The 23,928-nt window shown below is 37.2% G+C and overlaps 2 protein-coding genes across 2 annotated transcripts; both read left to right on the top strand.

Annotated features, from left to right (window-relative positions):
- The first annotated feature begins 62 nt into the window (after window positions 1-62).
- Window positions 63-2,983, top strand: LOC145225468 (leucine-rich repeat and calponin homology domain-containing protein 1-like). The gene has a single exon (XM_080092176.1). The coding sequence runs from the start codon at window positions 344-346 to the stop codon at window positions 2,183-2,185; it is 1,842 nt and encodes a 613-aa protein (XP_079948302.1). The 5' UTR covers window positions 63-343; the 3' UTR covers window positions 2,186-2,983.
- LOC145225469 (WD repeat-containing protein 1-B-like) lies at window positions 2,977-22,561 on the top strand. Its single transcript, XM_080092177.1, has 15 exons — window positions 2,977-3,057; window positions 3,458-3,579; window positions 4,862-5,008; window positions 6,035-6,126; window positions 8,436-8,616; window positions 9,576-9,686; window positions 11,352-11,488; window positions 11,555-11,640; window positions 14,541-14,654; window positions 14,813-14,895; window positions 15,680-15,865; window positions 16,475-16,579; window positions 19,362-19,556; window positions 20,011-20,152; window positions 20,955-22,561. The coding sequence occupies exons 1-15, from the start codon at window positions 3,039-3,041 to the stop codon at window positions 21,059-21,061; spliced, it is 1,827 nt and encodes a 608-aa protein (XP_079948303.1). The 5' UTR covers window positions 2,977-3,038; the 3' UTR covers window positions 21,062-22,561.
- Window positions 22,562-23,928: the final 1,367 nt, after the last annotated feature.

Raw genomic sequence — 23,928 nt, 5'->3', positions numbered from 1 at the left:
CTATGACGCAATCAAATTCAAACGCTTCAGTAGTTATGCCGTCACACTCGGCGCACCATATTTGGCTATTTCCGGAAAACCACCGCCATATACAGATGGCAGAGTCGGAAAAGTAAACACGCAATTTGAGTGTATTTACTCGTTGTCGAGGCCGATAAGTCGAACTCACGTGACTATTTGATTTGTGTTTGTAGTTGTTGCTTCTAGGGTTTTCAGCTGCTGTAAATTCGCCTCTTATGGTGAGATCTTTGTCGAAGTATAGCGCAGGACCAATTTTGTCCCCGCTGTTTTGTTTGCGGAGAAACGGTACTGGCAAAACTCCAGCACTATATAAACACAAAAAATGGTGTCAGTTCTACATTCAAATACACGACATTCGGAAAAACTGTTAGATGAGGCCCAGTATTCAGGAAAGTTAATATTGAACAACAGAAAATTAAAGGATGTTGTGTTGTGTAGTGGAAAACACGACCTAACGGATGTAACAGTTGTGGATTTTTCGCGAAACGGACTGAACGAAGTGCCAATAGACTTGTGTGAGTGGTATTGTTTAAAAAATGTAACACTTTCCTACAATTTCATAAAAGTTGTCCCGGACTTTCTGATTCGACTACGCCTTGTCCAAGTTTTAGATCTTAGCAACAACTTGCTTTCACATCTGCCATCGACCATAAGCGAACTCAAAGACCTTGTCGTGCTTCGTCTTAATAACAACAACCTTGTATCAATTCCTGTTGAAATTGGAAAACTAAAAAAATGTCAGGAGTTCGACGTCAGTGGAAATTCGCTCAATATTCTTCCAGCCACTGTTGGCAAAATGGATGCCCTGCTTCATTTTGATGTGTCAAGAAATAATCTTGCGGACCTTCCTCATGAACTTTGTCAGTTGCCATTGGTGTACTTCAATGCAAGTGAAAACTGCATCACTAAAATCCCACTGTGTTTTCAAAATATGGAGTCAATCCAGCAACTCATCTTGGATCAAAATCCCCTTATGAACCCACCTGCCAAACTGCTGAAAAAGGGCAGGGTGCATCTGTTTAAGTATCTACAAATTGAATCAGCAAAATCATCAGATGCATCAGAATCCGTGACCAACTCAAGAGATGGTGATTTAAGTTCTCATCCCAATCTGAATTTCCTTGCGAATGTAGTCGACCAATTATCCACCTCAAGCATGGATGACATGACTAATGGTTCCGCTGATGAACGGCGGTCCGATTCAGTTTCGTCTGTATCGTCATCGCCAAGAAAACGAGCTTGTAATACAAATGTATTGCAATCACAAATTTCTGAGGAAAAGCTTGGTTCTGAATCTCCAACCCCTGTGAAACAAAATGGTACTGCGAGGAAACCATCAATTGCAGAAAAACCTGTTTCTTTGCCACAAGGCAGCCCAACGAAGCGCTTAGTTTCACCAAAAGGCAGTCCTAAAAAGCGAGTAAGCTCTCCGAAAACCAGCCCGGTAAAGAAGTTGGACCGTGAAATAAAAGTATTTAAGGAAACAAGCGAAAACGTACCTCGAAATTTGAACCATAACAGACGCAGTTCAAAAGAAGCCAAATTAAACCTAACGTCAAGTTTTCCTGGTTACACCCCTGTCCTGAAATCAACAAATAAAGGGCCAGTGCTGAAGCCAGATGGCTCTCGTGATGAGGCTCAATATCTTAATATCATTAAACCTAGAAAGGCTTACATCAATCGAAGGACAGCTCAGAAGGAAGATCAGTTAACATTTACGATGAGAAGAAGGGCTGAAAAGATGTACGAAGAGATGGAGAAGCTAGAAAAACTCCGGCAGTGCATTGAGGCAACTCTCAAAATGCCTCTACCACAAGATCTGCTTCCTGCATTAACTGATGGTGTAGTGTTGTGCCATTTAGCAAACCATGTTAAGGCACGGTCCATACCCACTATTCACGTGCCTTCCCCTGCTGTCCCTAAGCTATCGATGGCAAAATGTCGGCGAAATGTTGACAATTTTCTTGATGCCTGTATAAAACTTGGTGTTGAGGTGAGTCGTCTTCCTAACGCAGCAGACATTTTGCATGAGAGAGGAATTGCAAGACTGTCTGACACTGTTAATGACTTGTTAAAACTTAGTTCGAAGAATTCCAACGCTGGCTTTGCTTCACCAACTGTGAGAATCGCCCCCTCTTCACCATCTAGACAAAATCAGGTTTAATGGTGTATTACATTGTTGTTGCTTTTTATTGTCACAAAGTCAGTTAAGCATTTACATTTATTGTCAGATTTTTATTTAATAACCGTTGTTTACTAATGCACACAAGAATAAGTCATCATAAATTTTGGTGTGACAAAGTCCTGTAGTCATTCGGTGTTGATATCAAAATGTCTCCAAACCTTGCTTGTGTATAACTAGACCTTAGTTTTATGTTTGCCTTTAAAACTGTACAAGGATATTGCGTATTTCTCCAGCTAACTTAACAGTTCCATCCATAATTTGCAAAGCAGTTCCATTACATCAGACTTTTTTATCTTCAATACGCATTTGGACTTGTGCTGTATTAAGCAGTATTGTGTCGCAATGTTGCCTTTTTTGTATTTTTATTCACAAACCTAATATATGTGAAATCTGATTTTTGGTGTCCCCTTAAAATTGGTTCATAATGTTCCAATGTACTTTTTTGCATGAACGCAATGTTACCAGCCCAGCTCGTTGCATGTCAAAAAGCATATTACACAAATTATTGTTTTATACATACCCAGTGCAGTCACATGGCTAGATGTAAATAAATATATCGACAACTGTTTTTACTTTGTGCAATGCTGTGTTTCTTGTATATCTCCAACCAGTGATGCCTTAAATTAACCAATCATGCTAACCCAGAACCTGTCTTTGTATTTGCACCGCTTCTACCATGTATACTGTGTTGACTTAGTGAACTAACATTTATTTTCAACAAACTTGAATTAGCTGTTGGTTTGCTTGATAGTCCATTTCATGTTGTTTTCATTTTAGGTGATTAGATATTGCTAAGTTGAACTGAAGGACTTGTACAACACAAAGCTTCATAATGGTGAAAATAGACTTGAGTAAGTTCTTGATTTCACTTTTCTTGAAATAATTTTAGGATAACTTTATCTACAAATATTACCTTATTTTATAATCTGTTTACAGCTGTAAAAACTCTACCATATTATATAATATATTTACCTTTTCATTGAAAAAATGTTCCAAAATATTTTATTATTATGTTAAAGATTTTCACTTTTTGACCTGTGCCTTAAATCTTACATATATTGTGTATGATGTATGCTTTAGCTTCTACACAGTTTTGTCAATTTATTTCACAATTTTGAAATGATTTACGCTCCTCAGAATAATGGAATATTATAATATAGTTTTTTTTATCTACAATGTCATCACGAAACACAAATTTTGACACATTACATATAACACTCCAGTTTGCTGAATTTTAATTTTCTTGAGCAGAATCATCATTTGCGCCACTGCCCCCAACAGAGAGGGCAACAGCACTTGTCCTTGGACCTGACCCCAAAGGCAAGAACATCTTGTACTGTTCTGGAAATGCAGTCATTATCCGTGACATTGAGGTGAAATGTTTATTTTAGGAATAAAATTTAAAATAATTAAAGTTTATTGAAAGGCACTATTTCAAAACACAAGAAATCTCAAGTTATGTTTTTTTTAATGTTTTTTAAAGGGAAAATGTAAGAAATAAATGAGCGTTGGTCTTTCTGCAGTTTTATTTTAAATAATAATTAATGTTTTAATGTCCTATACAAAAAGCCTTCTTCAAGATAATGGGATATCTTGCAAGACAATTTTTTTAAAGCGACTAATTGCAACCAACCACACACTAAAAAACAACGATAACAAGATTGTATGGCTGCAAACTTGCACCAACATGGTGACAAAACAAGCTTAGTGGTGTAAAAGCTTCAGAACATTCTGTTTTAACGTTCATTGTGTTGGCCCATGAATGGATATTTCAAGACTTCAGGAAAATTCACTTGTGGTAATCCATTTGCAATTAAATGGAACAAGCAATTACAGTCAAACTTCAATACTATGCCACCCTTTGGGACCGAGAGAAAGTGGCATAGTAGCGAGGGTGGCATAATACCGAGATTTTTTTGTAAAAATAGACTTGTGACGTGACAATGTACTGTAATGCCAAGTTGTGTTGTACTATTATAATTTATTACAGTATAAGGTACAGTATACAGTATATTTTATTACAAAAATAGCCTTGTGACGTAACAATGTACTGTAATGCCAAGTTGTGTTGTACTATTATAATTTATTACAGTATAAGGTACAGTATACAGTATATTTTATTACAAAAATAGCCTTGTGACGTAACAATGTACTGTAATGCCATGTTGTGTTGTACGATTATAATTTATAGAACATGCGCCAGCTGACGATTCCTCAGAGTTTTGGACTGAGCTAAAGTAGATAACTTGAGAGAACACATTACATGCACATACATATACTTTTGCCGTTTCAAAGCCGTTTAATCATCTTGTTTGTAGCGTTTATTGTTTCGTTAATACAGTAATACTGTTCTCTCATGTGTCATAGTATCAAGGGTAAGGGGTGGCATAGTAAATATATTTTCTGTTCAATTTAGTTGGTGACAATCAAAAGTGGTATAGTAGCGAGGGTGGCATAATACCAAGGTGGCATAGTATCGAAGTTTGACTGTATCTGGTATGCAACAAACCAGAATTGCCTGCACTCAATTCCATCTGATTGCATTTTGTTTCAGTATTTGTTAACATAGATATTATCACAATAAACAAACATTTAAATAAATAATAACTATATTGTCTGATAACATTAGTTTTACCCGGTTGTCCTTTTTTGTAGAACCCTTTAAACTACGAAGTTTATGCTGAACATCAGAAACCACCAAAAGTTGCCAAATACTCTCATACAGGGTTTTACATTTGTTCTGGTGACACAGGGGGTAAAGTTCGAATTTGGGACACAACACAATCCACTCACATCTTAAAGGTATATCTTATTACACCTATTAACTGAGATTTTGTGTTGTTTTCCTGTTGTTTGTGTTTGGTCTTTAAAAGACTTCTGCTAGTACAAAACTTACATATAATTTTTTTTTCTTACTACAAGACATAAATACAGTAAACCTTGGTTAATCCGGCCCCGTTTGGACCAAAAATTGTCTGGATTAACCAATATTGAATAGTTCAAGCCTTGCCACATTACAAATCATTTGTACCTTAAGTTTTGCCTGAAATTGCAAAGACCTGAATTAACCAATTCTGAGATTTACTGTATATATATATACTGTTGTTATACATAATGATAAAATATGTGTTCATTTCAAAACTTGACAACATTTTGATAAATTGTGTAAACATTTTTAATGTTATAGATCAGGGGTCACCAAACTTGTTTCACAGATGAAATGGGGGTCAAATAAAATGACACATGATTTTGTAGTTTGGTGACTTCTGCTCTGGATTAATTGTTTGCAACCGTTATCACTGATCAGGCAAATACATTTAACATGATTAAACTGTGCCGTAGGACATACCTTAACATATGTATCAAATACATCACAGTTGACTTTACTCATTGAAAATCAAACTAGAGTTGTAAGCGGGCCTCAAATTTGAGCCCGAACCAGAAAGTATAAGCCCTAAGTCCAGACCAAGCTGGACGTAGAATGATAAGTCAGGCCTGAATCAAGCGTTTGTTACAAAAATCTAAGCTTGAACCTGGTCTGACTTACAACTCTAAACCTAACATACTTTAATTGATTGAACAGGTAATAGTAAAATTTTCAAGTGATTTTAACTGTACTGTTTAAAGCGGCACTGGGTGCAATGATCTGCTCACAAACAGACAAACAAGAATTAAACTTGCTCATAGCAATGTCTGCACCTCACAGCCTTCATTCGATGAGCCACAGGTTGCATCCCCCTGTTGTAGATTTTAGTACTGAATCCCAAACTTGTTTTTATCTGTGTAGTTTATAAACATATGTTTTAAAATCAAAGTTTTTATCCACAGTATGAGTATCAACCAATAAGTGGAGCCATCCGAGATATTGCATGGGACGCAGATAGCAAAAGGATCGCTGTTTGTGGACAGGGCAAGGAAAAGTAAGTTATGAAATTAGAAATTATTGTTTTACTTCTATTCTCTTTTTCTAACTAGCTAACACTTAACAATAGAATTAAGCAAAAATTTGAACCTATGTGTGTCAATGTAAATGTTAGTATAGTTATCATATTGTTTTTGTCTATGTTTTTTTTTTCTTTTTTTCTTTCTAACGCAGATTTGTTCCCACGTGTTTGGTCAAGAAAGAAAGGTTCAAACTTTTTCAAATTTACACACATTATAGATATTGGTCCAACGATGGTCCATGTGAATTTTGACCCCGTTTGATCCCTCGGTTCACCCACAGCCCCCCAAAACGTGAAATTTTTAAAATGGCTATACTTGCTAAAGCAGATGATTCTGGAGTTTCATACTTTTTTGATTGGTACATGGCAGCTTATTTTAAAGTATTTTCTGACTTGAAGTTGTATATATCCATTTTCACCCCTTTACCCCCAAATATTTGTTTGTTTGTTCACATCTTAATTAGGTCAGAAATACAAGACTTAACCTGCTGAAATTGTAAACAGCTGTGGATAGGGTGCTCCTTTTTGGCCGTTAAAAATTTCAGTGCAATTGGCTTAGTAATTACTCTTACAGCCCCAAATATGTTTTTACATGCTGTCTTTTGTCAAATTTGTGCTCGCTCAGTGCACAGCTGACGCAATAGGAGTGACTAACGATAGTGGCGCATGGAAAAAATGCCTCTGCCTCACGCATGAACGCAGTCGTCACTTGACCATTTTCTCACTGGTTGGAATTAAGATATCACGATGTTAGTTATATTGCGCTGTAAACGTTAGTGTAGGTCAACTTATTCATGTTTCGAAACGCAGAGTGACAACGCAGCACAATTTGTTACACCTGTGTAATGTGACTTCTCAAACTGAAAGCGTTAATAAAACTGTTTCAGAACAGGTTTTGGACATAAAAAACCCAGCTAAGCAATCGTATTGTTGGTATGTAGAAACTTAACAGGGCCAGGGAAAGCAATGTGCGGATTAAAGATCATAATTCAACAAACAAAGGGCTATTAAGGAAAAAAAAAGTTGAAACTTTGTTAAAAGCTTAAATAGTTGGACTTATCCATTTTCCACCTCGTGAAAACAACGCGCAACTCCATGTCGAAAAAAGCCCAATTGGTCGTGAAAAGTGCAAACCTGCCCCCTGAAAAGCGAATATCTCGGCCTCGCGCATAACTGGACGTGATATCAGGCAGTTTTTTTGCACTGTGCAATTAAGATATGTTTGTAGATCATTAATCACGTTAGTTATGCAATTGTTGTATCACGCAGTTTTTCGTCTTATGGCGGTTAACGACAGGCCCCTCCTGCCGCGATCGGCGCCATTTCTTTATCTAACAACATTCGCATGCCGCGAGACAATGATCCCTGACGGAAATGAAACTGTGAGAAATCGATGCTAACCATCAAATATATATCCCTTACAATTATAATGAATGGTGCGTAAATATGGCACAGTTTCTGTAAAATGGAATATATAGGAAAACCATTATTCCAGTTTAATAATGATTGTGCCCTATTTTTACTGTTACCAAATCGCATGTGCACATGTATGGGGACCCATTAGAATATGCTTGCAGAAACAATTATATATGTTATAAAGTGCCAGGAAAAAGATAGGGATCTAATGAAATGTAGGTGCCAAATATATATCCATTATAAATATAGTAAATGGTATATGTGATACATCGTTAAATATGATGTAGTATATATAAACTAGTAATATATAGGAAAACCACTATTCTAGTTGAAAATGATTCCTAGCGTTCAAATTGTCATTTCTTGATTTTGCCCCAAAAACAATTGTAGTTTGAAAAATGCTTGTTACAGTAACTCTTTTTCTTACTTGCACAAAACTTTTTTGTGATACTTGAATAAAAAACAAATTTAATGAAACTTATCATTGCACAACTAATTCTACAGCTTTTGTAGCTTTGTAAAATTTATTTTGTGGTCAAGAAATCTCCCTCAACTGTGGAGTAAAAAGTGACTGGAAACTTGTTCTTGATTGCAAGAATTGAAAGTGCTAGCTGGGCCAAAAAGGTTAAATGCTAAAAAACAAACAAACATTTCTTTACATACGGAGGGCTAAAAATGCATTAAGGAAAGAAAAAAAATCACTTTTCCACAGTATATGTCCCTTTTCTCTAGTGTTGCTCCCAACAAAATGGTGTTCCATTGAATGGCTACAGTGGCCAATACCACCTATCTCTTATCACCGACTGCACTAATGACACCATTAGGCTCAAAACAGTGTGCACTGTCTACAATATATGCATATGTTTCAGGTTTGCACATGCTTTTCTGTGGGATTCTGGGTCCTCGATTGGAAGTCTTGATAAAATTGGAAAATCTTCAAACTCGGTTGATATTAAAAGAACCCGACCATATCGATGTGTGGTTGGCAGCGAAGATTTTAGTGCGTATTTCTACGAAGGTCCACCATTCCGACACTTCAATACCCTAAGTGTGAGTGAGAATTTTTTTTTTTTTACTTTATGCATCCAACTTAGTTCTATTTCTCTGGTGTTTGTTTGCAAGACGAATAAAATTTGCTTGTGACCCAAATCCCAAAATTGTCCCTATTGCCTCCTCAGTGGACGAAATTGCCCCTGGCAGGCAAAATCGCCTCCGTTAAAGCAATAAATCATTGAAAAAGTTTTGCCATAAATTTCAAATTGAGTTCTGCTATGTATGTGTATAAACACACTTTAGCATTAGTCATAAGTGTAATCATTCAGTCATTTATCATTGACACCATGGTATATATACATAAAGGAAATATATTCTGATAGGGAGACTGTTATTGTTCTGTGGAGAAATGGCATCTTCAGCAGGAAACAAAATCGCTCGCCCATTGATTTACAATAAATGACTTGCTTCACATCACTGAACATGTTTTATGTAACATCACTTACATCCTACATAGTTTCTTTTGAAATTCGTTTGAATTAACTGGTACCTATTGTGCATGTATTGCAAACATTGTTGGGTTTTTAGGACTTTTTAGGAAGACAAAATGTCTTCTTTATTGCTTGGTGTATGTATAGTTGAATTTTTACGAACTAACACTTTAGTCATTAATTTGTCATCAAGCATGGCATGACTCAAATTGCAGTGTAAAAATTCTTAGTCGATAACGGAAGAAGGATATAGGCTTTGCATCACACAAACTTATAAAAATGCTTAAACTTTTGCACTCAAGTTTGTTTTAATTGTATATTAGTTCATTGCAGTGTACTCAACTGGTGTTACCAAACCAGCTTTCAATTGGGTTTGTAAGTGTCATTTGAAAATGTTACACTTTATCAATTTATTATCTTTTTTCAAAATTTTTAGGGATGTATTTTTGACCCATCAGCCCGCCCCTCATGAAAACAAAATGTTTATGTTGTGATAAACACTAAAAATAGAATTATATCTTCTAGGAAGGAATCCGTTTCTGCAACTGTGTGAGATTCTCACCAGATGGAAAATACATGGCATCAGCAAATTCAGATGGAAATATTTTCTTGTATGATGGAAAATCTGCAGAATTTGTAAGCTATGTGTATTATCTTCATGACCACTTGCCTGAAAAGATTTAATTAGAGCAGTGGTTCTTAACCTTTTTATAACTACCGAACCCCTACGACATTCTTCTGCCTTTGGTCGAACCCCAAGTTACATCCTAGGTTTTTAACACATTTTGTTTGGTGGGTCATAATTAGTTTTGGTTCAAACACTGTGGCAACAGTTACTGTTTGTCATTTTGTTAAATTCTGACATCATAATACAAGAATCTTGTTTCATGATTGCTTTAATTCCGTCAATTTTTAGTTTTTACCGAAATGAAGCATTGTATTTTTAGCATCTGTACAGTACACTAACATGAAAAGGATAAAGTAATAAGTTTTTGCTGCCAACAAAATTTCATTGTTTTTCTGCTTGCGAACAATGCTATTTGTTACGTCAAAAAAGAAAAGAAAACCGCAGGGTTGCACAACCATTTTGCTAGGACGGCCGCGTCGCAGATTCTTCACCAACGACTTCCTTCCTAGCTGCTTATTTTAGTTTTAAAAAGTTTGTATCGTGTATTTACCTTTAAATAGCCCCCAAAAAACCCAGATTATGCTTGTGGTACCTGTTTTGTTCGTATTGTTGGCATACAATAGGCGTTCAAAAAGACCTTCGTCGAACCCCTTATTCGGCGTGGCCGAACCCCTGGGGTTCGATCGAACACCGGTTAAGAACCACTGAATTAGAGCAAGGTTACTAAATTGAGCTGTACATTAGGTTTTAGTGCAATTACGAATTTTTGAGTAATAATGTCCAGTATTTTTCAACTCCAATACCTTGAAACACTATTTTGCCGAGAATAAATCATTTTTGAAAGTTGCAACTATCATATCTTGTTTAGTGCTTAATAATATACTAGAGCTCTATTTTGATATTTAATACAAGTGACATGATGTCTTTTAGGGATAGGCCCAAAACTGCAAATGTTCTGTTTGGTCAAACACCAAGCATCTCAATTGGTGTTTGGCTCAGTGCATTATGACTCCACAAATGTTCCCATTATCATGATAGTTTTGTAGTGTTCTAGGCTTCTTTACGTCACCAGCAGTGCATTAAGCTGTAAAGGCCCCAGAAGTATGTGGTTATCCACCTTATGATGCATTTTGAAAAGTGGCAATAGCAGGACAAGAATATGCAAATTAATGCTTGGGTCAGATTATCCAACTGCTTTGTCAAGTACAGCGCAACAAAAACGGTGATGCTTGGTGCTGAATACTCCGGTTCTGGCTCGCCTCTGCCCATTCCTACACAACGCGCCTGTTTACAAACACACTTAACAAGTTTAACTAGTACAGCATGTTCACCATACATTTAGAATCTAACGTTGCTGCAACAAGTTTGCATTTTGCTGTACAGAATACAATTAAAATTGTGGTTATGGCTTATGTCACCATGAATGTGTTTTTTATGTCAAGGTAAGCCAAAAACCACAATTCATAGAAGTCAATGGCAAATGCCGTTGCACCTATTCTAAATCAAACTGTCGTGTAAGTTAATATGCTAAACAGAAGTCATGGGCAACGTTTTTATAATTGGGATAAAATCATTGGGTTGCATCTTCACAACCCCCAGGTTGACAAACACTGCCCTAGAAAATAGTTTTTTTTTTTCAAAACACCAACTGATTGTTTATTATGTCATTGCAGATTGCAAAGTTTGGTGAAAAAGGACACGTAGGTGGAGTGTACAGCATTTGTTTTAGCCCTGACGGAACCGAGCTTCTGTCTGCTTCTGCAGATAAAACAGCAAAAATATGGAACGTGGAAACGCGACAGCAGACTGTGTATGTATTCCACTAAAACGTCTTGCGAGTAGACTGTGTGACCTGTAAAAATGATTTTGTTTTCAGGGAATTTGTTTTGGGAAAAGATATTATGAAACAACAGCTTTCGTGTTTGTGGCAAGGAGATTATTTGCTCACTGTGTCACTCACAGGTAAGGAAATAAGCTTTATGTTGAGTTGAGTTAAGTGGGTGTGGTGATACAAATGTAGTTACCTAAACCAATAAAAGCACCACAACTCAGGCCAGCTATATGGATTAAGAGTCAGAAAATGTGCGAAGCACCAATGAATTAAGGTTAAATATGCATCTGCAACATTGTCATTGCTGAGCTTAAGGTGTATAATGTTACAAGATTTTTTTCAAAACTTGCATACATTCGTTCATCTAATTTATTTATGTAAACATGAATTTAGTGCTGTGTCCATTTAAGTCGTCTATGTTTTGGTTACCTGCTGTGCACCAAACACACTCTCTTTTGACTGGTGATCTCCATTACATAACACTTTGTAGTGACATGGTAGTTTACAAATTTCTATGCATTCAGCCTTGGTGTATTATTTGCGACATGCACTTTTTGCACTCTCGCACTGTGCAGCTATTTCATCCAGGGAGTCGAACCGGAACTGAACCCGAACCCGCGAACCGGCTTGAGCGGTTAATTTCATTAAACCCGAACCGCTAATTATGGGTCCCCTTCCCTGAAGGGGACACATATTGTTTTTGTCTATATTTTTTTTTCTTTTTTCTTTTTTCTTTTTTTCTTTTTTCTTTTTTCTTTTTTTCTTTCTAACGCAGATTTGTTCCCACGTTTTGGTCAAGAAAGAATGGTTCAAACTTTTTCAAATTTACACACATTACAGATATTGATCTAAAGATGGTCCATGTGAATTTTGACCCCGTTTGATCCCTCGGTTCACCCACAGCCCCCCAAAACGTAAAATTTTTAACGCGAATTTGTTCCCACGTTTTGATCAAGAAAGAATGGTTCAACCCTTTTATATTTACACACATTATAGATATTGGTCTAAAGATGGTCCATCTGAATTTTGACCCCATTTGATCCCTCAGTTCGCCCACAGCCCCCCAAAACGTGATTTTTTTAACGCAGATTTGTTCCCACGTTTTGGTCAAGAAAGAATGGTTCAAACTTTTTCAAATTTACACTTATTATAGATATTGGTCAAAAGATGGTCCATGTGAATTTTGACCCCGATTGACCCCTCGGTTCACCCACAGCCCCCCAAAACGTTTAATTTTTAAAACGGCTATACTTGCTAAAGCAGATGTTTCTGGAGTTTCATACGTTTTGATTGGTACATTGCAGCCTATTTTAAACTATTTTGTAACTTGAAGTTGTATATATCCATTTTCACCCCTTTACCCCCAAATATTTGTTTGTTTGTTCACATGTTATTGAGGCCAGAAATACAGGACTTAGTGCACAGCTGACGCTCAGTGCACAGCTGACGCAATGGGAGTGATTAACGATAGTGGCACATGGAAAAAATGCCTCTGCTTCACGCATGAATGCAGTCGTCACTTGACCATTTTCTCATTGGTTGGAATTAAGATGATACGGTGTTAGTGATATTGCGCTGTAAACGTTAACGCTGCGGGGTCACGGCAGGGACACGCGATGCGTATGACGTCATGACCGTATTTGCCTGTCGCTCAGTGCACAGCTGACGCAATGGGAGTGATTGACCATAGTGGCGCATAGAAAAAAATGCCTCTGCTTCACGCATGAACGCAGTCGTTACGTGACCATTTTCTCAGTCAGATAGAAGTCTCAACCCTCAAGAGAGTAATTCACTTGTTTACGATTAAGGCGGGTGAATGCAGCGGGAGTGCTCAGCTTGACGTCCGGACCGACGTTTTATGAGGCAGTCGTGTCGGTGATTAAAAATCAGCTGTTTTTGCGCAGCTATGCTATGTCTTTTTAATAAGTTATCAAGCACATTTTAAGTTTTGGAAAATTGTGTTTAAAAACTGACCTTGAACGACAATATCAAGGTCAAAGCATGAGAATAAATTGAAAGTATTTTTCCTGTTCCTATTTACTGTTTTTTTGTAATTATATGACAATAATGATGCAAAAACAATACGGACAAAACTTTTTGGGTTAAGGCTAAAGTTGGTTAAGCTTGTCCTTAAGAATCTTAAAATAACCAGGATGTTTGTTTACCATAAATCCGCACAAACGCGCATGTGGGGACCCATTCGGTTTTGCTTGCAAAAACAATCATATGTGTAGATCAAATGATGTGTATAGTAAATTGGTAAATATCTAACAGTGATTGTGTCCTATTTTTACTGTTACCAAATCGCATATGCATATGTGTGGGGACCCATTAGATTATGCTTGCAGAAACAATTATGTTATAAAGTGCCAGGAAAAAGATAGGGACCCAATGAAATGTAGGTGCCAAATATATATCCATTATAAATATAGTAAATGGAATATGTGATACATCATTAAATATGATGTAGTATATATAACCCGGCAATATATAGGAAAACCACTATTCTAGTTACAATTTTTTTGAAACCCGAACCGGAGTTGAACCCCATATTTTGTTTGGCGTTGGTCCCAAACCGGAACAGAACCAGTAAAAACTGCAGTCTGTTATATAATTTGTGATTTTTTTTCAAAACACCGCACTGAAGAATACCCTATACGAGATAACACGACATATCAAAAATAACAGTGCACTGGCAAAATTCTTTTGGAGTTTGATAAGGCCAGGTAGATGATGGGTAGAATTAAACTAAAACGAAGAAAAATTTGAACTGGTTTAAAATCCACAAACCGGTTCGGACCGGATAATTTGCCCAAACCGGAACATACATTTTTGAAAACCTGAACCGAACCCTTAAAAACAAACCAAGTGAACCCGAACCGAACCTGAACCCATGTGACAAGCGGTTTGACTCCCTGATTTCATCACTACATTTTCTTTCATGAAAAAAAAAGCTCTACTTCGAGTAAATATAATTTGCTCTCTGAAATTAAGTTATTTAATTGATAAACAAGCATTATGCATATTTCAGGTGAAATCAACTACTTGGATCGCAACGACCCTTCGAAACCAGCCAAGGTTGTGACTGGCCACAACAAGACTATCACTTGTACAACTATTAAACCGAAAGAAGCCATATACTCAGGTACTATTTGTTTCAATACATGTGAAAAATCCGCATTATTTTGAATTTTGATCATGTATATACCTGTGTTAATTATAAATTCACAAGAAAAACATTTTCATATTTTTAACTAAATTCTTCTTGAACTAGATTGTAATAACAATTCCATTTGTTTGCAGCAAGTTTTGATGGAGTGGTTGTAAGGTGGGATGCATATACCGGAGATGGAAAGAGATTCACTGGCTTAGGTCATGCAAGCAAGGTGAGTTAGATGACCAAACAATTTTGGCCCAAAGTACTGAAAAAAAGGCACTTTAATAGTACAGTTCTGCAAGACTTTTGTTGCATTTTATGTTGCCAACGAAAATGTTTAGTCAAATGCAGTAGACCTTGATTAAACTGGATTCGGTTAATCCAGATCTTTGCTTAATTCGGGCAAAACTTGAGGAACAATTAATTTATAATATGGTAAGCATTTAATTAATCGACATTGGGTAATCTGGATCTTCACCCAATCTGGCCAAATTTTTGGTCCAAACATGTCCAGATTAACCAAGGTTTACTGTATGTTAAACCAAACCACAGTTACATTTGTTACAGTTTCAACTCTGTTCTTTAATTGAAAACAAAGCTATTATGTTACCTGTGTGCCCTTGCACCATATTTTGCAGTTTTTAAAAAAAAAAAGTGGGCTGAAATATACCAAAGTATAACAAATTTGTAAGCTGCAGACAGTACACACTGTTTCGACCTATAAGGTCTCAACACTGCAGCTGGTGACAAGAGATAGGCCGCATTGGCTAGGCACTGGAGTGCCGTTGGATAGCTACACTAGCCAATACGGCCGATTTCTCGTCACCAGCTGCACTGATGAGACCTTATAGGTTGAAACAGTTTGCACTGTCTGCAGCTTACAATTTATTGGCTCCATGCTTATACATATCACAAATTTCACAAAATAAAAAATGACTCTTGTAAAAAGTGTGACTCTCTCACTTTGACTATACAACGTGGTAACCTGAAACTATTGTTTTCAATTTTTTTAGGTCACCGCTATGTTGTATGTAGAAGAAACTAACACAATTGTGTCGATCGGACTTGATAACGCAGTTCGATTTACTGATGCTGACAGCTGTGATTTTGATGCCGGGAAATCAGTTACTCTTGAATCCCAACCTACGAGTATTGATTTAACCAATGAAGGAGCAATAGTTGTGGCTTGTGAGAAAGAGGTTGGTTGTTTTTGTCTCGTTTTTATTTCTTGTCAAATTGGTATCTTTAGAAACACCGTATAAGGATCTATCTATAAGTTTAATGATGAAAATAACCAACTAAATAGACATAAAAAGCGATATGCTGCACTGTTCAAACGTATCGGCAAATGCTCATGCCATCATTAGTGATATGAATGGGAGTTTTAGGTTTGGAAAAAAATGAACAAAAAATACAAATGTTTGTTTTTGTTGAAAGCATCCACTGTCAATTATGGTTTGTAGATAGCAACTTTAGGAAGTATTTTTGTGTGATTGACCGAAATATGTAGTTATTTGCAATATTTCCTTTACTGATGATAGGCTGCATGTAAATATTCAGTATGCAATAAAACGGAATTCATGGTTAGGCAAAATGGCCTGGATTTGGGTGTAATTTTTAGCACACAATGATTCCAACGTTGTTAATCGCATAATCAACTTGCCAAGCTTTTCTGTGCCGGTACCCGGATTCCAATAACCAGACGATTTTCTAGACAAATCCACATGCAATTAAACGAATTATTTGATTAACAGGACTCGCGTATTCGCGTATTCATTAGCTTCAACTGTATATTTTTTACCCATCAGGTTGTAATGATCAAGGATGGCAACAAGGTCGTTTCACAGTCGTGGTCAGCCAATCATCCTGCTAAAATCGTTGTCAGTGGATCAACAATGTTTGCAAGTGGCAAGGTAATGATTTTTGCAGAGTTATTGAATACTTTTTTTTATGGGTCCCCTTCCACGAAGGGTACACATATTGTTTTTGTCCGTATTTTTTTTCTTTTTTCTGTCTAACGCTGGTTTGTGATACGCGTTTGGTCAAGAAAGAAGGCTTCAAATGTATTTAAATTTGGACAGATGTTAGTTATTTATCCATATTTGATCCTCCTGAAGTTTGACCCCGAATGACCCAACGGTTCACCCACTGACCCTCAAAACGTAAAATTTTCAAAACGACTGTACTGACCAAAGTACATGATCTAGGAGTTTTATGCTTTGTTGTTTGGTGCAATGTAAGGTGTTCTAAAGAATTTTGTACCCTTAAAAAGGATTTACCCATTTTCACCACTTAAGCCCCAAAGTATTCGTTTCTGTCTAACGCTGGTTTGTTAAACGCGTTTGGTCAAGAAAGAGTGCTTCAAATTTATTCAAACTTGCTAAGATGTTAGCTATTGTTTCAAAGTTGGTCCTCCTGAAGTTTGACCCCAAATGACCCAGCGGTTCACCCACAGGCCCCCCAAAACGTTATTTTTTTTAAAACGAGTGTACTGACCAAAGTACATGATCTAGGAGTTTCATGCTTTGTTGGTGGTGCAATGTAAGATATTCTAAATAATTTTCTAACGTTTTATTGGATTCACCCATTTCATTTTATTGGATTGCACCCCTTAACCCTGAAATAATCGGTTTATGTTTTCCAGTTTCTTAGGTCAGAATTGCAAGCCCGTTAAATGTGCTAAAATGGAAAATTTTAAGAAAAAAAAGTTTGCGGTGGGTTATTCATTTAGTGTTCAAAATTTTGGCTTAATTTCCAAATGGTTACCATTACAGCCCATAATATGTGTACACTGGAAAGCCCAAGGGAGTAATTCACTGGTTTACAATAGCGGCGATTTAATGGATAGCGGGAGATCGCTGCTTGAAAAACTACATGTTTTCCAAAGATGCAGTAAAAAGTCATTAAACGGTCAATGACAAGTTGGCCGCCTTATGACGACTGGAGTTCAACTTGTAGGAAACGCAGAACAAATTTGAGAATGTTTTTTTTTCAACACAGCTTCTTTAATTTTTACACACATTATTGATAATCACTAAGGAATGCGTGCTGTTAAAAACCATGTCAAAAGATCTTTAAACGGTCGTTCGGCGACTACACCGCGATATCCTACTGAAGAACAACTAATTTACATGATAATAATGGTGCAAAAAGAATACAGACAAAACTTTTTTTGAAGTTGGGTTAATGCTTTCTAATAATTTGTCCTCAAGAATCTAAAAATAACCGCAACATTTGTTTCCGTAAATCCGCACAAACACGTGTGTGGGGACCCATTCGTTTTTGTTTGCAAAACCAATCGTTTGTGTAGATCAAATGATGTGTTATATACTAAATTGGTCAGAATACCACCTTTCTAGTTTATTGTGCGTTATTGTGCAACAGGGGTTGTTGTGTTGATTTTTTTTAGCTGAGAAAGACAATAAAGTGATATACTTTAAAAAACAGCGGTTCTTAACCAGGAGGACACGCTCCGTAGGGAGGCGTCAGACATTTCCAAGGGGGTGTGAGTCCAAACTTAAATAAACAAATATATTCAGTATTTTGCAAATGCAGTATTTTGCAAGTGCAAGTGGGATGTATTGTTTGTGAACAAACAAAAAACGAGATGTTAAAAGAAATGGAATATTATGACGCAATACTTTATGACGTAACAAACACATTTTAACTAATGACATACAGGCAAAGTTATTAGGTTATTTGTTTACAACATAAGCTGGGGAGACTTCTGGCAGTCCATTGGTACAACTGTTCAAAACTTTGGGTACATTTTCCACTAAAGAAAAACAGTCGTTTTTGCCTGTTTCAGAGGGGGCGTGAAGTGTCGGACAAACGTCTTATGAGGGCGTGGACAAATAAAGGTTAAGAACCGCTGCTTCAAAACGTCCAAACGCGAAAACTAGTTTTTTTTTAAATAAACACAACTAAATGTAATGTAACACGTTCAAGAAAATAGATTATAGATTAAAATTTATGCAAAGATTATTTGAACAGTGGGTTTTATATTAACCTTATTTACTGCTTCAGTGTTAAGAAATACAAACTAAGAGTTGTCTATGAGCCAGATGCAATGATCTAAATAAAGCTTCCGAGCCATAGGTTTCCGACCTCTGTCGTACAACAATATTTATAAGTGACGTAGGCAAACAGCGACCACGTCATATACAGGTGACGTTTTGGGATGCCTAGTGAGTGCGTCATATGTAAGTGAAGCAATTAACGAGCCGGTTTTGTTTTTCCTAGCCCCGCAGTAAAGATTATTTTTACGAAACAACTGCAAGTGTTCTATTTGGTCGAGCACGCTCGGGTGCATTGTGACGTCACAAACATCCCCTATCTCACGCTAGTTTTGGCATTACAGGGTCGCTTGTATTACAGCTTTACATGCCTTAAAAGTACGCGTTTTTTTACAATCATAGCGCATTTAAATAAACTGTCATTTTTATTCTTGTGTACCCTTTACAAATATTCGTATGTTATTACGAATATGCAAATTTGGTGCTCGGGTCAGTTTGTGCAACCGCTCGGCCGAGCACCGAGCATCAAAAACGGCGATGCTCGGTACCGAGTACTCGGGTTCTGGCTCGGCTCGGCCCATCCCTGGAAACAACCATGCACTGCAAAATGATGTTTAGAGAAAACAAAAATATTTGTCTTGGCAGCTTCTAACACATTGTTCGAAACTTGTTTGCTTAGAAACAAGGATCTGCACACACTGCATCACAAGCTTGCGACACTTACACTATTGATGGAAGTTCCATAACAAGGACTGATCAAACCATCCCGCTTCAGACCGAACTAACAACGATGGCTTGTAGCCCAAACGGAGCCAAACTTGCTGTGGCTGATGGAAAAGTCATTTCTGTGTACGATTTGGCGGATGGATTTTCGGTAAAGCTTTATGCGCGTGTGTGTTTATGAAAAACCTTTTTTTTCAAAAGTCTGTGCGCTGAAAAGCTGTAAAAGCGTAGAATATTGTGCCAAAATTTCAGTATCGTATCTTTTTGAGTTGATCATTGCATAAGAACTTACATCAGACAAGCTTGCTAAATACCGATAGGTGGCGCAAAAGCGTTAGCGATTATTGCGAGGGACAATTGTGTAAAAATGCTGATGGTCAGACTTAGGGTTATACTATGATTTGGGTGAATTATCATGATATAAATAAAAATAATTAAAAAAATGATATGAAAACTTGTTTCTATCTCCCTTTTTCTGTTTAAAATCTTACTCGCGCCAGTGCTGTTTACGCCTAGGCTTATACTTTCGGGTCTTGTTGACCCACCTCACTATTCGCATGCTTATACAGAACCACCCTCTTAACTTTATGTATTACCTTGTACAGAATCCGACAAAGCTTTCAGGGCATAGTAACAGCGTATCTTGTCTGGCCTGGTCTCCTGACAGCCTCTTTCTTGCTTCTGGCTCTACGGATACCAATGTAATGGCGTGGGATGTGGACTCCGGAAAGAAAGCCCTTTACACTGGTAGGTATTCCCTGTCCTCATTAAAATACTCACTTTTTCTTCACACATATAGCAACATCTAAAAAACTAATGTGTGATTACGGCCTGCACATAGCAGTGGTGCTCACATTGGACCTTAGAATACTGACGACATTTGTGAACATTTATTCAATTCTAAAATCTCGTTTAGTTTTTTTTAATGTGCGTGTAATGAAATCACAAGTTTGGTGGTTCAAATCCCAGCTCTGCCGACTTGTTTCAGACAACGAGTGGTTGACTTGTCAGTCAGTGTTTTATGTATTGGTGTTTTGTAATCGCAGGTTTCGTGGTTTAAATTCCATCTCTATCGGCTTATTTCATATGACGTGTAAATATAGTACCAACATAGATCGCAGTACGTCAGGCCCATTGAACGCGCTATACCGAGTCAGCTGGTCACCAAGCATTCCCATGTAGCAAAGCGTAGTAGACTAGAAAAATCTAGCCTTTGGTGGGACTCGAACCCCCGATTGCAGTCATTCCGGGACTCGCGTTCTACCATCTGAGCTAGGCTTAACGGTGAACCCTCCGAAAGTCGAATCACAAGCACCGTTGCCTGCCTCGTATGCCGCACATGTCAGCTTCGTAGTAGTGGATCGCCAGATTGACCATTATCAGACTGTGCTTTATATATGAGTGTGCCTTGTTCTGTGGTCTGCATAGACGTTTTAGGGCTGATCCCAGTTATGAATTTATGTTCATCTTAACTAATATAAATATAATGTGAATTGTATACTGAGCTATTGCTGATAGTCTTAACCTAATTTTCTCATTCACATTACAGCTGCTCACCCGAAAAAGCCGGTCACTGGCGTGATTTGGTTCGATAACAACACCTTTGTCTCAGTGGGCGAAGATTGTGCCGTTTGCCAGTGGTCGGTCTCTCGTTAAACTGCCTTTGCCACCAGGGGCGCCCTTGCTCATCGTAACCAGTAGGCTGATCATATTTTCAGCGCGCCGAAGCTGTTTCGTATCTTTATCTATTTCTCCAGCTTTCAATCGTGTTTCGTGTAGTTCTGTTTGTTTTTTCAAATTTTTGTCTATACTCGGCAATTAATCATTACGTAATCGGCTTTAGAATACCTAGATCATGTGTTCGAGTTAAAATGCGAGTTATTCTTCAGACCACCAACTACTCGAATAAACAAGCGAGTATTTTGCAAGCCTAGAACTCGGGTTGTTCAATCACCCGGTTTAACTACTCGGGTACTCGCGAAAATAAGCGAGTATTTTTGTATGCCTAGACTTCAGATCATCAAGTTGCCCAGTTTCATAAACTACTCGGGTACTCGCATGTGGACTCGATTTATCAAAGCAAATTATTGGTACTGTTGATAGTCGAGTTTTCGAGTAGTGACAACTCTGATACTCTTGCTGTACTGGATTCTTTACTCCTAAATGTAGTTTTCGATTTTTCGACTAATATGCATTCGGATAACTGTACTGGAACTAGAAAAGTTATAAAGGACCTACAAGCGAAATTTAAATTTACGACGACTTTGTAATGTTTAGTGAAAAAGAAATTCTTAGTCCTAAAAAAATGGCTCTTATAAAAGAGTGCATTATAACCAGTGGTGGGATTCAGCTGGTTAGCACCGGTTTTATAGAATCGTCTCACCTAATTTTATAAGATCAGCGAACCGGTTAGCATAACTGGTTACTGTTAATGGACTTTTTGTAACAGAACCGGCTGAAAAATATGACTTTTGTGATAGAACCGGCTGACACAAAAAATTAATCTCACCACTCACTATAACCCAGTAAATTAATAAGTTACATGATTCCAGGATAATTATGCCGATATGGTTGTTGCATAATATTCAAAATAAAGCGTCTTATAGACACATGCAAGTTGTTTTGCCTTCGTTAAACTGTCCTAAGACGGTATGTAATTGAGATCTTTTGTCACAAAAAATCGCTAAAAACAATATCTTCAGATGCTTCGTTTAACTGTTTACTGCCTCTATAAATACGAAATGATTCATTTATGCCGTCACAATTGGTCTACGGTTCGTGGTAAAGACACCGGTAGTTTGGAGAAGCGCGTGTTTGGCGGTTGTGGTCTGTAGAAGAAAAGACTTTTTTGGTTTCGCTGCGGCAAAAGGACTTTGAGCTGCTGTCTCTAAAAATAAATCATAGCGCTTAACCTTCAAGCCTCGTATTAGTTAAACCGCTAAAACCGCAGTTTAGGTCTTTTTACGACTAAACCTTCCTATACGGCAGATGCTTATGGCGTGGTATCACATGGCTTGCTTGCACATATCCAGCTGTTTTATCATATTGCTTTTACTTTAGGAATAAACAAGGGGCAAATGCTTTTGTGTTCCGAAATTCCAATTGTAACAATGCTGTAGTGTAGAATATTAGACAATACACCAATTATTGATTCTGCTTGGTTTGTCTTGTGTTTAGGAAAGTAATGGTTCTTAACTGGTGGCCTGTGATAATTTTCAGATGTACAAAGGAATCTCACTATGGTTGATAAACTGAAAATATTCCAGAAAACTGTGCTTAAATTTAAAGCAAATACATCGGATTTGAAAATAGATCATAGTCATAGCTTTCAAAGATTTTCTATCATTTTTGTCAATTCACTTTGAAGAAATAGGCCTATATTTCGACCTAAAAATGCTTGTTGTGTATGTTTAGTTTAATTTACTCAAAAATAAACTGATTCGCGACTGTTGCTTTTTGGACTGAAATGAGTTTGGAACCACTGATTTAGGAGAACTTAATCATTGTCAAACGACATATTAGTTTTATGGATGCCTTTTTAGGTTGCTGCTGTTTTGGCGAAGGGTCTTTAGTTTGAAGAAAATGTGCTTGATTCGGGCCTTACTACACAAAATTTCGTGTTGGGGCTTGTACTTACAGACTGTTTCGTTTTTGTGTGTTTTGTTGCTTTATTAGAAATTTATCATTCATCCTGATAAAGGCATCTTGTATGGGACATCGAAACGTCGATTATTTAAGATAAAAACTGCTGGAAGAGCAACTCGTTTTGTATTTCGGGTGTTAACCCCAATTGTAAGCCCGCTTACAACTCTAGGTCACTGAATATTCATAAAACATACAGTATATCAGCAGGTGTCATTGAACACCTTTATTCCCATTTGGAAGCAGCTATTTTTACTAGGACAGTGCTGTAACGTATTAATTTTGAGTTTTATTAATTTGTGCAGATTTCCTGGAATTTTCCACTAGTGAAATTTTGGCCGTTGTTTACTAGCAACGAACCGTTGGAATTTGAAAGGCCCTTTTGATATCTTGTCCAACGCCCTAAATAATGTTTGTCCACTAACAGCCGATTGAATGATTGCAGTAACGATCTTTTGTTCCCCTAGTAACTCGTTGTGTACGAAGTTGTTTGTGTTTACTCAGACCGCGTTGCACCACAAGCGCAGTCGTTGGAGAGTTGTTAAGATGCTGACCGTTATGTGGACAATAGTTTCTGAGTATGATATTGCATAACCGTTGAGCGTTGGTAAACAATATTTGAAATAACTGACGGTTTGTCTAGACTCTAGATCTATATATACGTAGTAAGTTTAGGCCGAGCGTTATTCTACTTCTACTTTTACTTCACTTCAACGTTCATTCATTATTCTCTGTTGTACTGTATTGAACTGATGTACGTGGATCGCTCTGAGTAGAATCGAATAAACTACAAAAAACAATCAAACTTCTGGAGCAATTAATATTCCAATCTTGAACACGCAAGGCTGTAAGACCTCAATCTTACAGTGCCATGATGACCA

Source organism: Phallusia mammillata, chromosome 4 (assembly GCF_965637545.1).
Source record: "Phallusia mammillata chromosome 4, kaPhaMamm4.hap1.1, whole genome shotgun sequence".
NCBI lineage: Eukaryota > Metazoa > Chordata > Ascidiacea > Phlebobranchia > Ascidiidae > Phallusia > Phallusia mammillata.
The sequence above is the reverse complement of the archived record's forward strand: the minus strand, read 5'-3'. Positions and strand labels throughout refer to the sequence as shown.

Coding starts and splice junctions, on each gene's coding strand:
- LOC145225468 (XM_080092176.1), top strand. CDS start 344: ATGGTGTCAGTTCTACATTCAAATACACGACATTCGGAAAAACTGTTA.
- LOC145225469 (XM_080092177.1), top strand. Junction 9,687..11,351: donor ATGGAAAATCTGCAGAATTT/GTAAGCTATGTG, acceptor ATGTCATTGCAG/ATTGCAAAGTTTGGTGAAAA. Junction 14,896..15,679: donor GCTTAGGTCATGCAAGCAAG/GTGAGTTAGATG, acceptor CAATTTTTTTAG/GTCACCGCTATGTTGTATGT.